Here is a 12,859-nt window from a genome sequence, read left to right as displayed (position 1 = left end):
AGAATTTGATGATAAGGACACATAAAATTAAGACACAAATGAAGAAGCATAACAAGGGAAATATATTTGTAATATCGATAAACGTAAAGAGGTGACGGTGACTTACACTAATTATTGAATATGTCAGAATAAGCATATGGCTGGTACGACATGGTATCCAACTATTGTTTTCTATGAATTTGAATTTTTCCTCTTGGTATTACATGTACCCTTTGTCTTACTTTGACATTACTATTTTTTGACTTCTAACTAAACTTTACCTAACTTATGTCCTGATTTGATGTACGTAATTGCTGTCCTTTCAACTAGGCTTTTAGATAGTTTATTTTTCCTTTTGTTTAAATTAGTAGTGTATGTTTAACTGATTTTTAACTTATTTTCCTAATTTAACATAACCTAATCAGCTTATCTTTACTTGTTGAGTAATATAATTCTCCTTCATTGTCGCACATGGTGATAAATATTTTCCTTATATGATTTCATGCCTATAAATCTTCATTTTCTGTTATCCACTATTGTTCCTGATTTTATTTCCAAACGCGAACTAAATTTAATTTATATTATTCCCGGTTTGCTTTTCATAGTAATTGATCCTCAACTGAAACATCACTTGACGCTGCTATACAACACTTATTTTTCTCACTTCCAACTCTGAACGAAAACTTAATTTAACGAATTTCCACTTTGATTTGTTAGTCATTGGTTGGTATCCAATACTGCTTGACGGTAATAAATATAAAATAATTTACATTTTCTAAGATTTAGGCTTTCCTAATGTAATTGACTTAACATACGTCGAATGACCTACTTTCTTCCTTTGTAATGCGCACCTTTTGCTTGCATGCCTAAGCAAAATTTCTCCCTCTCTGCTTGTTTTTATTTTCTGTTACTGTGTATCTAATTGCTTGAGTATCTATCTCTCTCTATCCCTCTTTTCTCTCTCTCCCTCTTTACATATATCTGTAGTTTGTATGTTGGCTTCCTTTCGGATTGTTTTTGAGTATCTCCTCTCTCTCTCTTCCTTTTTTCTCTTTCTCCCTCTTTACATATATCTGTAGTTTGTATGTCTTCCTTCCTGCTTGCTTTTACTTTCTGTTACTGTGTATCTGATTGTTTGAGTATCTGTATATCTCTCTCCTGCCTCTCTACTTGTTTTACTCTCTGTATGCATGTCTATTGACTATCGCTCTACTTCTTTTGAGTATCTGTAGTTGTCTCAGTGCACAGATTTGCTTGCATGCCTAAACAAAATTTGCCCCCCTTTTTGCCTGTTTGTACTTTCTCTATGTAATTCTACGTATTTGAGTATCTGCTTGCTTGAGTATCTATCTCTCTCCCTCTCTTTCTTTTTTCTCTTTCTCCCTCTTTACATATGGGGGCCGCGGTGGCTCAGTGGTAGAGCGTTCACCTCTGGTGCTTGGGGGGTTCCGGGTTCGATCCCCGCCCCCGCCAAGTGAACTTTGTGGTGGACAAACACCGTGTGCGTGGGTTTTCTCGGGGTTCTCCCGTTTCCTCCCACTTTCTTTATTCCACCATTTCATTCATTACTCATCATCACCGTCTCCTTTAGCCTAACCGGCATAACCGTGGGACGTAAAACTCAAAGATTTCATTTCATTTTTTTCCCTCTTTACATATATCTGTAGTTTGTATGTCTTCCTTCCTGCTTGTTTTTATTTTCTGTTACTGTGTATCTGATTGCTTGAGTATCTGTATATCTCTCTCCTGCCTCTTTTCTCTTTCTCTCTCTCTCTCTCTCTCTCTCTTTACACATATATATAGCTGTAGTTTGTATGTTATCTTCCTTTTCTACTTGTTTTGAGTCTCTCTCTCTCCTTGTTTTGAGTATCTGTAGTTTGTATTTTGGCTTCCTTTCTGCTTGTTTTTGAGTTTCTCTCTCTCTCTCTCTCTTCCTCTTTTCTCTCTCTCTCTCTCTCCCTCTTTACATATATCTGTAGTTTATATTTTGACTTCCTTTTCTACTTGTTTTGGGTATCTCTCTCTATCTCTCTCTTCCTCTTTTCTCTCTCTCTCTCTCTCTCTCTCTCTCTCTCTCTCTTTACACATATATATAGCTGTAGTTTGTATGTTATCTTCCTTTTCTACTTGTTTTGAGTCTCTCTCTCTCCTTGTTTTGAGTATCTGTATGTTTCTCTCTTTACGTATCCGCTATTTGTTTTCACTTTTATGTATGTATTTCTTTCTATAGAATGAAGAGTTTCACAGAAGTTGAGTTTCACAACTTTATTGAACCTTAAGCTACTACAATTTAATCTACCCTAATTTTGACACTTGGCCTTCTAAGTAATCTTTATCTACATTTTCAGTTAACTTTTCCTGATTCTCTTTTTTTTTGTTAGTAGTATGTCTTTACATTGGTTTTCAAGATGCTCTAACTTATTTCTGTGCTTGGTATTATTAGTCTCTCGTCATTCGTAGTTCTTGGTAATTTTTTTGCTTGTTTTCCTTAGTGATCTCATGTTGAATTCTTTGATTCGTATTTGATGCTTTTGGTATGATCTAACCTAGATGACCTGAATAATTTATTTTGAATTAATTTAAGGTTTTGATAATAGTGTCCTTGATTGTACGTTTTATTCTTCTTAATGCAACTTATTACTTTTTAGTTGTGCTTGCTACCCAATATATTCTTTGTGCCTTTTTCTGCTTGTTTTTTCTTATAAATGCAACTAAGTAAAGTTTCTAGGCTTTGTTATTTGTTAATTAGCCAAATGAACCTCATACTTGATTTTTTTTTGGAATGTTCTTATCCTGAACTAGTCTTAATCTATTTCAAAAGCTTTTTGCCCCTTATTTGCTATTCTATGTCTGTTATCAATCCTATTATTAGATACCTTTATCTCATATTAACTACTACTACTACTACTACTACTACTTGGCTGAATCCCTAACCAATTTACTACTGGTATTTCTTAACATGCATGAATGCCATTTTATTCTGTTCTTTAACCTAACCCAAGCTATTTCTTATCGCCTATTTTCTTTGTCAGGCTATCCTATGTCTTCTATGTTTCTATCTGTGCTTGTAACTTTTCTTGTTTTTTTTCTGTTTTTGTGTCTAACTCAAGTTTCTTTCTTAGGTTTTGTCATCTGTCTTTATGCATGCTTTTGTTTCTGTGTATAACTCAAGTTTTCTCCTTATGTCTTCCTTTCTAACTTCTCTCTTAGTATTCTTTGTACTCTAACTAAGTATTCGTAAAAATTTTATAATGGTTTCATTTAGGTCTCTCATTAGAACACTCGGAACTTACATAAAATTTCATTGACATCACCTGTGCCTACTTACATATACTCCGTTTGATTGGCTCCTCCCCTACTGTTTTCTGTTAGCTTCGTATTCTGTAATACTCCTATTTGAAACTATCATTATATATAAACTACTGAAAAAACTAGTTCATTCTAATCTCATCTTATATAAAACCAAATGTAAGCTATATTCTTATACCCACTTTAGAAATATATCTTTAGATCCAGTTAATAAAATGTTACTGATCACAGCATTCTTTCAATTTATATATATGCATTAGGCATATTGTATACTAACATATAAGATAGTGTATAGTATAAATATAGATATTAATTACGTACGTAGTAAGGTATAAGATTATATACTATAATGTATACTACATAGATATTCTTAGTACTACATATGTTCTAACACATGTAATGTTATATTTTAGGTTACCCTTTGCAAAACTAGTATAACTGACCATCAGAAGTATTAGAGGAACAGGATATCTTTCTGCTACCAAAGGTATGTTTCTTATCATCTGAGCTTCCTATGGAAGCGAATTACTATTTACAAGTTCTCAAATGAAATTTGCTCTTTAAAATTTAAAAAAAACGAGTTTGTGTAACAGACGAGAGAATAAAAGATACGACCCAATAAATAAATAAATAAATAAATAGAGTTTACGTAGTAAAACGAACTATCTAAAATTCCTATGGAAGCGAATTACTATTTACAAGTTCTCAAATGAAATTTGCTCTTTAAAATTTTAAAAAACGAGTTTGTGTAACAGACGAGAGAATAAAAGATACGACCCAATAAATAAATAAATAAATAGAGTTTACGTAGTAAAACGAACTATCTAAAATCCCTATGAAAGCGAATTATTTACAAGTTCACAGCGTAGCTCTTCTAGCGAGTATGCTTTGGCATACGATCCAATAAAAAATAAGGAGATTTCACTGAAAACGATCCGTCAAAGTTATGAAAGGAACATTGAAAGACCAAGTAGAAATAATCAAACATATAAGAAAGAACATTGAAAGAACAAGTAGAAATAATCAAACATCTAAGAAAGAACATTGAAAGACCAAATAGAAATAATCAAACATCTAAGAAGGAACATTGAAAGAACAAGTAGAAATAGAAATAAAGGTTAGCTTAAGCTAGGTTAAGTTAGCTTCATTGAACATTTGAATATTCACAGTGTATCTGCTCTACGGAGTATGTGTTATTTGAAATAACACGCAAGAAAAATAAGACGAGTTTTCTTTGAAAACAATCCAATAAGTAAAGAGTTTAGGACAGAAAACGAACGAAGAAAAAAATCGTGAGCATGTTGCTGCAAGAGTATTATTGAAAATAATACGAAATAATAAAAATAAGAAACGAAAGAAAACAAGCAACAGTAGAAAACGAACCTGATAATAATACGCGAAAATGAAAGATAAGCGATTTATAAAAATGATTAGTAAAATAAATTACAAGTAATAAATTACAAGTGTTACTTAGTAATGTTTCTTTTGTTTCAGGGCAACTAATTGGAGATTGAAAACAACTACTAACTAGAAGTTGGAACGAAATTCAGAATTCCAAAGTATCAAAGTTCACAGAAGTAAAGTAAGTATCATTGACGACTTAATAAAGTTTCTGCTTAAGAAATTTTTCACATGCAATATTTTTGTAACAAAGTTTGTAACATGCAGATTACTTTCAAATTATTTTTATTAGCGTCAGTTATTTTTAAGATCATGCATTTGTTTTGCGCAACGTAAACTTTGTAACATGATTCCATTTACAACATACAGTTTTTGTCATGAAATTTGTTTCGTGCTTGTATTTTTAATGTATAAATCTTTCTTTGAATTTATTTTTGTTTACAATATACATTTAAGTTTATTCAGCATACAGCTGTTAACAGCAGTTTAATTTTTTGTTCTGCTTTGAAATTTTGTCATCAATAACTTTCAGCATACAATTGTTAACAGCAGTTTAAATTTTTATTTCTGATTTAAAGTTTTGTCATGTTTAAATATTTTTCAACATGCATTCCTTTAAAAATTGTAGCATGCAACATAGTTAAATGATCGCATCATATACTTTCATTACATGCAAAGTAATTTTAAATATACAATTACAAGAAAAATATTTTCATTATATGTTACGTGTAAGTTAAACGCATACCAAAAATTTCGACAGCATGCATTTAATGTTTGAAATACTTTCATTACATACAAATTATCTTCCAAACATATAGTTTAGTAATACAGATTTTCAAAATTTACATTCTGAAATATAATTTTCATGTAAAGTAATATTGTTTCTTTATTATTACAGCATTCACGTGTTTGATCAACTGAATTTACCACACTCGGGTAACACCATCTAAGAACATTTAGATAAGGTTTTTCCTGTTTGCCCAGCGGCGGTAAGTGTTCACACAGAATTTTGTCAAACTTTAAAAGTTGTTAATAAACAAAAAATAAAATATTTTGTTACATAGATGAATTAATAAAAAGAACAGGATTTTAATCTAATGAAAAACAAATATAAAGAATATATAAAAGGTTTAAGTACACAAAATGACATAATTATGAAGAATTGAATTTTACAATTAACATAGTTTGATGAACGTGTGCAGAAAAATTTTTTCAAAACATTTTTATTTTTCAAAGTTACACTTTTAATTTCGCAAATTGAATTTTTAAGTTTCCATTATGCATTTTGTTTTGAAAATGCATTTTCCCTTTTAACTTTTATTTTTAATTTTCAAAATTTGCATTTTCATTTTCGTGAATTGTATTTTTTAATTTTGAAAATTAGATTTTCATTTTATGACTCACCTTTTTAGTTTACATTTCTGCATTTTTAATTTTATGTTTTTGCATTTTGGTTTTAAAATTGCACCTTCGTTTTTTAAACTTGTATTTTTTAATTTAGTATAATGTAAGTACATTCTTTATACGTATAACAATTTCAAAGTATCGCTACAAGTAAATTAGAAATTTGTAAAGTTTAATAATACAAGACATTCTTAATTTTATCAGTTAGAATATAAATGGGTATCAAAGTAGAAGATAAAAAATATCATTAACAGATACTTAATGAAGACTAACATTACAAGTGATTAATTTTTAGTAATAAATAAATCATGCATTACAAAATATATTAAAACAAAGTTTAAAATTGTATCATAAAAACTACATTATAACAAAAATATTTAATGTGTGTTACCTTTGTTTGCTTATACATTTCACCTTACTTTTTACAATTTTAATTGGTACGATTCCTATGGAAACTCGGAACAATCTATGATTGTGAATATATTAAAAATTCTTTCAGAAACTCTGTTTATGTATTCTATCGTTTGTTACACAATCTTGTTGACAAAATGTTGGGATCCAATAAAATTATACAGCGTGATCCAATAAATATTTCGTTTGTTGCAAATTCAAAACACTCTTTGAGTGTGAACTGATAAATAATTTGTTTTAAAGGAATTATATTTTTCTAACCTTTTTTATTTGGTTTTAAGTTCATTTAATCTCTGCTATTTTTCTATACTATTCCTATTAATTCTTTTTGTTATACTTTTTCTCTTGTTTGATATTTTCTTTAAGTGATTTGTAATAATTGACGATCTTGGTTCTATTTTCTTTTCTTTTCTTTTTCTTTTTTCTCTTGTCTCTGTTTGTGTTTGGTACTAATTCTTTTCTATGCTATTGATATTTTAACTAACTAGATAACTAACCTGATTTTATTTTTCTTTCTTTTCTTCTGTTTGTGTTTGGTACTAATTCTTTTCTATGATATTCATATTGTAAGTAACTAACTAGATAGCTAACTCGATTTTATTTTTTTCTTTCTTCTGTTTCTGTTTGCTACTATTTGTATTTTCTTTTATATTGTAACTAACTAGATAACTAACTTAATTTTTCTTTCTTTCTTCTGTTTGTGTTTGGTAGTAATTCTTTTCTATGCTATTTATATTGTAACTAACTAGATAACTAACTTGATTCTATTTTCGTTCTTTCTTCTTTTGTTTGTGTTTGCTACTATTTGTATTTTCTTTTTATATTTTAACTAACTAGATAACTAACCTGATTCTATTTTTCTTTCTTTCTTCTGTTTGTGTTTGGTAGTAATTCTTTTCTATGCTATTTATGTTTTAACTAACTAGATAACTAACCTGATTCTATTTTCTTTCATTCTCTCGCTTGTTTTGAAAATTCAAAACACTCTTTGAGTGTGAACTGTTTAATAATTTGATGATATTTTTCTTTGTTATACTTTTGTTGTTAGTTATACGCTTGAAAAAAACTTTTATTTTGTGAAATTAATATTTGATTATCGTTTAAGTTACAAATTATAATAATTATTAATTCAACATGTGATAAACACAAGATTCTAACGATTATGGATACGAAATTTTTCTTAATGCAATTGCGTACGAAATTACAAACTAAATGCGTCTGGGTACGAGATTACAAACTAAATGTAGCTGGGTACGAGAGTACGTTTCGCGCCTATATAAAGCGTGCGAAATCGGCGCGGCCTCAGTTTAGAAGAAGCACTGTTAGGGTGAAGACGTTTTTGATTGAACACTACGAGTTGTAATTGTAAACATACAACAGCTAGATAAAAATTACAGGATTTTGTCATTTAGTGTTATCGGAAACTGTGAATGGATAAACATTTAATCACCAATAAGCAGTGTTACTATAGGATTGCTATTTTAGAAAATATCGGGAATCTTCGGCAATCTTCGGCAAACTTCGTGTTGAATTCTTGGAATTGGGTAGAATTCTTGGAATTTGTAATAACTAAGTCTATATAACGACGGGAAAATTGCGCGGCGGTCAGTATAGCAGAAGAATTTGTACGGTAAAGACGTCCCTGATTGCAGTCTCCGTGTTGTGATCAACAGTTTATTACGGGATATTGTAAATTGTTTTGGCGGAAAGTAGTGAACGATTTACCGTTAAACTTTGAAGTATATCTTCGGTAAACACATTGCGGATCATATCATAAAATTCTAGTTACCAAACTTCAAGAAGAATTATCAGTAAGCTGATTTTCGAACACCTTGACAATCTTCGTGAAACTTCGTGTGGAATTCTTGGAATTTGTAATAGTCTGCATGTATATAAGAGAGGTCGAATTGCGCAGGCAGTCAATATTGAAGAATCAGCGAAACAGTGAAGACGTTTCTGGTTGTACGTTGCGTGGATCAATTGAAGAAAATTTTATTACATTAGATTATAAATTACAATTACCGGAAAGTGTTTAAGGATTTGACGATAAACTTAGAAGAATTTCTACGGTAAAGTGCAAAAGTTACGGAAAATTTATCAATATAGTTATCGGGAAGTATTAGTGCAATTGCCGATAAACTTTCAGCTGGATCGTCGGTAGACTATAAAAGTTACGAAATAATATAATTTACAAGAGGAATTATTAACTTTATCTTTGGAGTACAGTGTACTGAATATCAATATATAGTGTTAACCTAATATTATTTTATCAATATATTGGTGTAACTTAGGAAGATAGCATTTTATATATATTCTTATAGAGGAATATAATATTGTGATTACAGATGGCGCGCATACAAAATCTTAAGGAACTCAATGACCTGTTGGCCATTCAGGATCGTTGTGGATATGACGCTCCAGATGCTACATATTATACATGGAAACGTGTAGTTGAAAAATATCATTCTATGGGGGTGCGTGTACGTAATGTGCAATATGATCGACTGTTGCAAGCATTATTTAAGCACTATGGGATTGCTCAGCAACTTATTTTGGCGGGGTGTGAAACTGCTGCCGATATTACCGACCTTTATTGGACAGGGTTCTTTCGCGTGGGTGATATAAAAAGTCAGGCTTGCGGTAAGCTCAAACAGTTGATTTCAACAGGTAAAACTAGTGGGTTGTCTGCGGAAATCGCTGGCGAGCTATTAGGTGAACCTGTAAACTTGGCTGGCCCGAGTTCTGAAGAATCACCTATGACAATGTATGGTACGGGTGTGTCAAAATTTCAAGTTGTGAAGAGTGCATTCCGTAATTATGCGTACTTTGGAATTAAGGGAAAGGAAGTAACCATTAAGTGTATGGGTAGTAATGGAATCGAAGACCCGGAAAAACACGTACGAGATTTGTTTGATTTCGTATTGGCCCATACATTAAAGGATGTTGATCAGAACACCTTTGTAGGAATGACTATCGAGAGCACTGCCTCGAAGTTAAATAAGCCTATCTATTTGCCTTGGCGCAGAAAATCGCAATTGAACCCGGAGGCTCTCCTCTCCGTAGTAGAAAACACCCTCAACAGTAATGAGGAGTTCCTAATTGGAGGTGACGTTACCTTTAAGGTGCATAGTGTGCATCTCCGAAAGGGAAGAGGTAAAAGACGGAATCGAACCATTGTAAAATATGCACCATTGGGTGAATTTTTAGAAGATAAATTGGTTACTATGGAGAAGGATGTGTATTGTCTCCCAAAAAGTGTAATTCTTGGGATGGCAAGGGCTGATCAAAATCATCATCAAGTATATGAATTGAAAAAGAATCCTGAACGCTTATTAAGGAAAGCAATAAAATTATGCATAAAATTAGGAATTGAAGCTAGTGCCCAAAACGGATGTACTCTCGAAGATGTAAAGAAAATTCAAAACCACCTCACATCCAAGTACCAAATTATTGTCTTTGAAAGGAAGCTTAATAGTCGGGAATTTCATGTGCTATATCCGGGTATAAAGGGTGGAAAGCAAATATATTTATTGTTTGAAGATGCACATTATCAATTAATTGGAAGCGTCCGTAAACTTTTGGGAACAGATGGTTTTTGCGAACATTGTTTGCAGGGGTATAATAAGTCTGGTATTTATCACAAATGTGAATCCAAGTGCATGTATTGTGATAAGTATCATGAATTATCTACCTCTGACATTAAACGCGAATGTAGTGATTGCAATAGATTGTTTTCATCGAATGAGTGTTTCAGCAATCATAAAGATGTATCAAAACGTGGCAAGAGTGTATGTGACCTAGTCAAGGTTTGTAACGATTGTGGCGTAATGTTTGATTTAAGGCGTCGCAAATCTGAGCACAAGTGTGGTGAGCGGTTGTGTAAACCATGCAATATGCATGTAGATCGAAACCATACTTGTTATGTTCAGAATCAAAGCCTTACCCGAGTTGAAAAGTATTTGTATATAATATTCGACGTAGAGACTATGCTACTGGATATGAATGCTAATGGGGAACAAGAGCATGAAGTAAATCTTGTGTGTGCACAGGTAATTTGTCACTCGTGCAAGGATAACACATTGGATGATTTATGTCAAACATGCGGGGATGAAAATGGAAACCGTGAGTTTTATTTTAAAACTCTTGATGGGTTTGTTAAGTTTGTGCTAACACCTCGTCGAGGGTTTGAGAAGGTCATTGTGTTATCACATAATGGGAGTCGTTATGACATCCATTTTGTAGCTAAATATCTTATAGAGACCGAGCATGTTCCTGTAAATCTAACAATGACGGGGCAAAAGATTACTGAGTTGAAAGTCGGGAACGGTCATATTGTGTTTCGAGATAGTTATCTTTACATGGGAGTTAGATTATCAAAACTCCCGAAAACTTTAGGCTTGCGCGGTAATTTAAGGAAGGGATCTTTTCCATATTTATTTAATACACCCGCTAATCAAAATTACATAGGCAAAATTCCGGATCTTAAGTATTTTGATCCCGACAGTTTGTCCCCCGAAGAAAAAACACAGCTAATCGCCTGGCACCAAGAACGTGCTGCAAGTGGCGAGGAGTACGATCTCCAAAAAGAGATGCTCGCGTACTGTCGTAATGACGTAAGAATTTTAGCTGAGGGTGTCATAAAATTCTCAAACTTGATCGAAGAGAAAACTGGCGGTATCCAGTGTTTCATTTCTTCAAGCACAATAGCCAGTCTTGCTATGCATGTCTATTGCACCCTATATTTACCTAAAGATTCAATTGGTGTGATTCCACCTCTTGGATTTGATTATCGCGATCAGCAAAGTGTAAAAGCACTTCAATGGTTGCGGTATTTAAAGAAAACAAGAGGTACTGAAATTCAATTTGCGGAAAATGGCACCGAAAGAAGATTTGGGAAATATAAGGTCGATGGATATGAACCATCTAGTAAGACTGTCTTTGAGTTCATGGGATGTTACTGGCACTCGTGTAAATCATGTTATCCTGAATTACGTCACGAACAACTTGACGAATCCTCGTCTCATCATGCAATTATGCAACAACGTTATGAGGCAACCATCATTAAATTAAATTACCTACGTAGCCGAGGACTTAATGTCATTGAAATGTGGGAATGCCAATGGGATGATCAAGTGAGAAAGGACAAGTCCATTCAAGAGTTCATTCGAACTCAATGTAGGGATATTGTCGATCATTTGATCCCCAAGCATGCATTTAATGGTGGTCGCACAGAATGTTTCAACGCGTTGTATGAATGCACTGATGACGAAAGCATTCAATATCTGGATGTTACAAGTCTCTACCCGTGGGTAATGGCTCGTAAGCCGCTGCCAGTAGGTATGCCAAAAATACACAGGGGGCCAGACTTTCCAGACGTGGAAAGTATCCATGGGTTAGTCAAATGCACCATCATGCCTCCAAATGATTTGTATTTTCCGATTCTTCCATATGTGGGTGGCGGACGATTACTTTTCGGACTGTGCCAGACATGTATGGAGGAGGAAAATGTCAACAATTGCATGCACTGCGATAAGGACAGGAGTATTACTGGTACATTCTGCACCCCAGAACTTCACAAAGCAATACAAGCCGGATACAAAATACTGCAAATTATAGAAATTTGGGAATTTAACCTGGTTGGCGGCGAGGAGGATAATTCAAATAGTCTGTTTAAAGACTACGTGAATTCCTTCCTAAAAATGAAGCAGGAAGCCTCAGGTTTTCCTGCTCACTGTCAAAGCAAAGGAGACCAGCAAAAATATATTGCAGACTATTATGCCCATGAAGGCATACAGTTAACAGAAGAAAACATTGAATCGAACCCGGGATTGAGGTATATCGCTAAGATATTCCTCAATTCGCTGTATGGAAAATGGGGTCAGAGAACAGACTTACCGCAGACAAAAATTGTTGACAATCCAGAAACATTTTTTACATACCTATTGTCGCCGCAATATGAAGTGCAAACTGTAACGCCCCTTGGTGACGAACACTTGATTGTCACATACAAGGACATCGAGAACGAAAACAAACCGTGGAAGTTCTCGAATGTCGTACTTGCCGCGTTTATTACATCATGGGCAAGGCTTCGGCTTCATGACCTATTGACGGCAGCAGGACCAAACAATGTTTTATATTGTGACACGGACAGCATTATGTATGTCCAAAGACGTGATGCTAAGCCCAAGCTTACAACCGGATCCTACTTGGGAGAGCTAACTAATGAAGTTCCAGAAGGGTGGGAAATTGACATGTTCATTGGCTTAGGGGCTAAAAATTACGCGTACCGTTTAAAAGAAATTGGGACGGGGAATTTTGATTATGTATATAAAATTAGGGGAATCACTTTGGACAG

The 12,859-nt window shown here is 33.2% G+C and overlaps 1 protein-coding gene across 1 annotated transcript; it reads left to right on the top strand.

Annotated features, from left to right (window-relative positions):
* Positions 1-5,360: 5,360 nt before the first annotated feature.
* LOC145677003 (uncharacterized) lies at positions 5,361-12,222 on the top strand (the record flags this gene model as incomplete). The annotated part of the gene is made up of 2 exons (XM_081747723.1): positions 5,361-5,678; positions 8,850-12,222. A coding segment is annotated over exon 2 (3,373 nt), but the record flags the coding sequence as incomplete, so codon positions are not given.
* Between the last annotated feature and the right edge of the window lie 637 nt (positions 12,223-12,859).

Source organism: Thermobia domestica, unplaced genomic scaffold (assembly GCF_964235325.1).
Source record: "Thermobia domestica unplaced genomic scaffold, izTheDome1.hap1.1 HAP1_SCAFFOLD_530, whole genome shotgun sequence".
NCBI classification, from domain to species: Eukaryota; Metazoa; Arthropoda; class Insecta; order Zygentoma; family Lepismatidae; genus Thermobia; species Thermobia domestica.
This window is presented reverse-complemented; position numbering and strand designations above follow the sequence as displayed.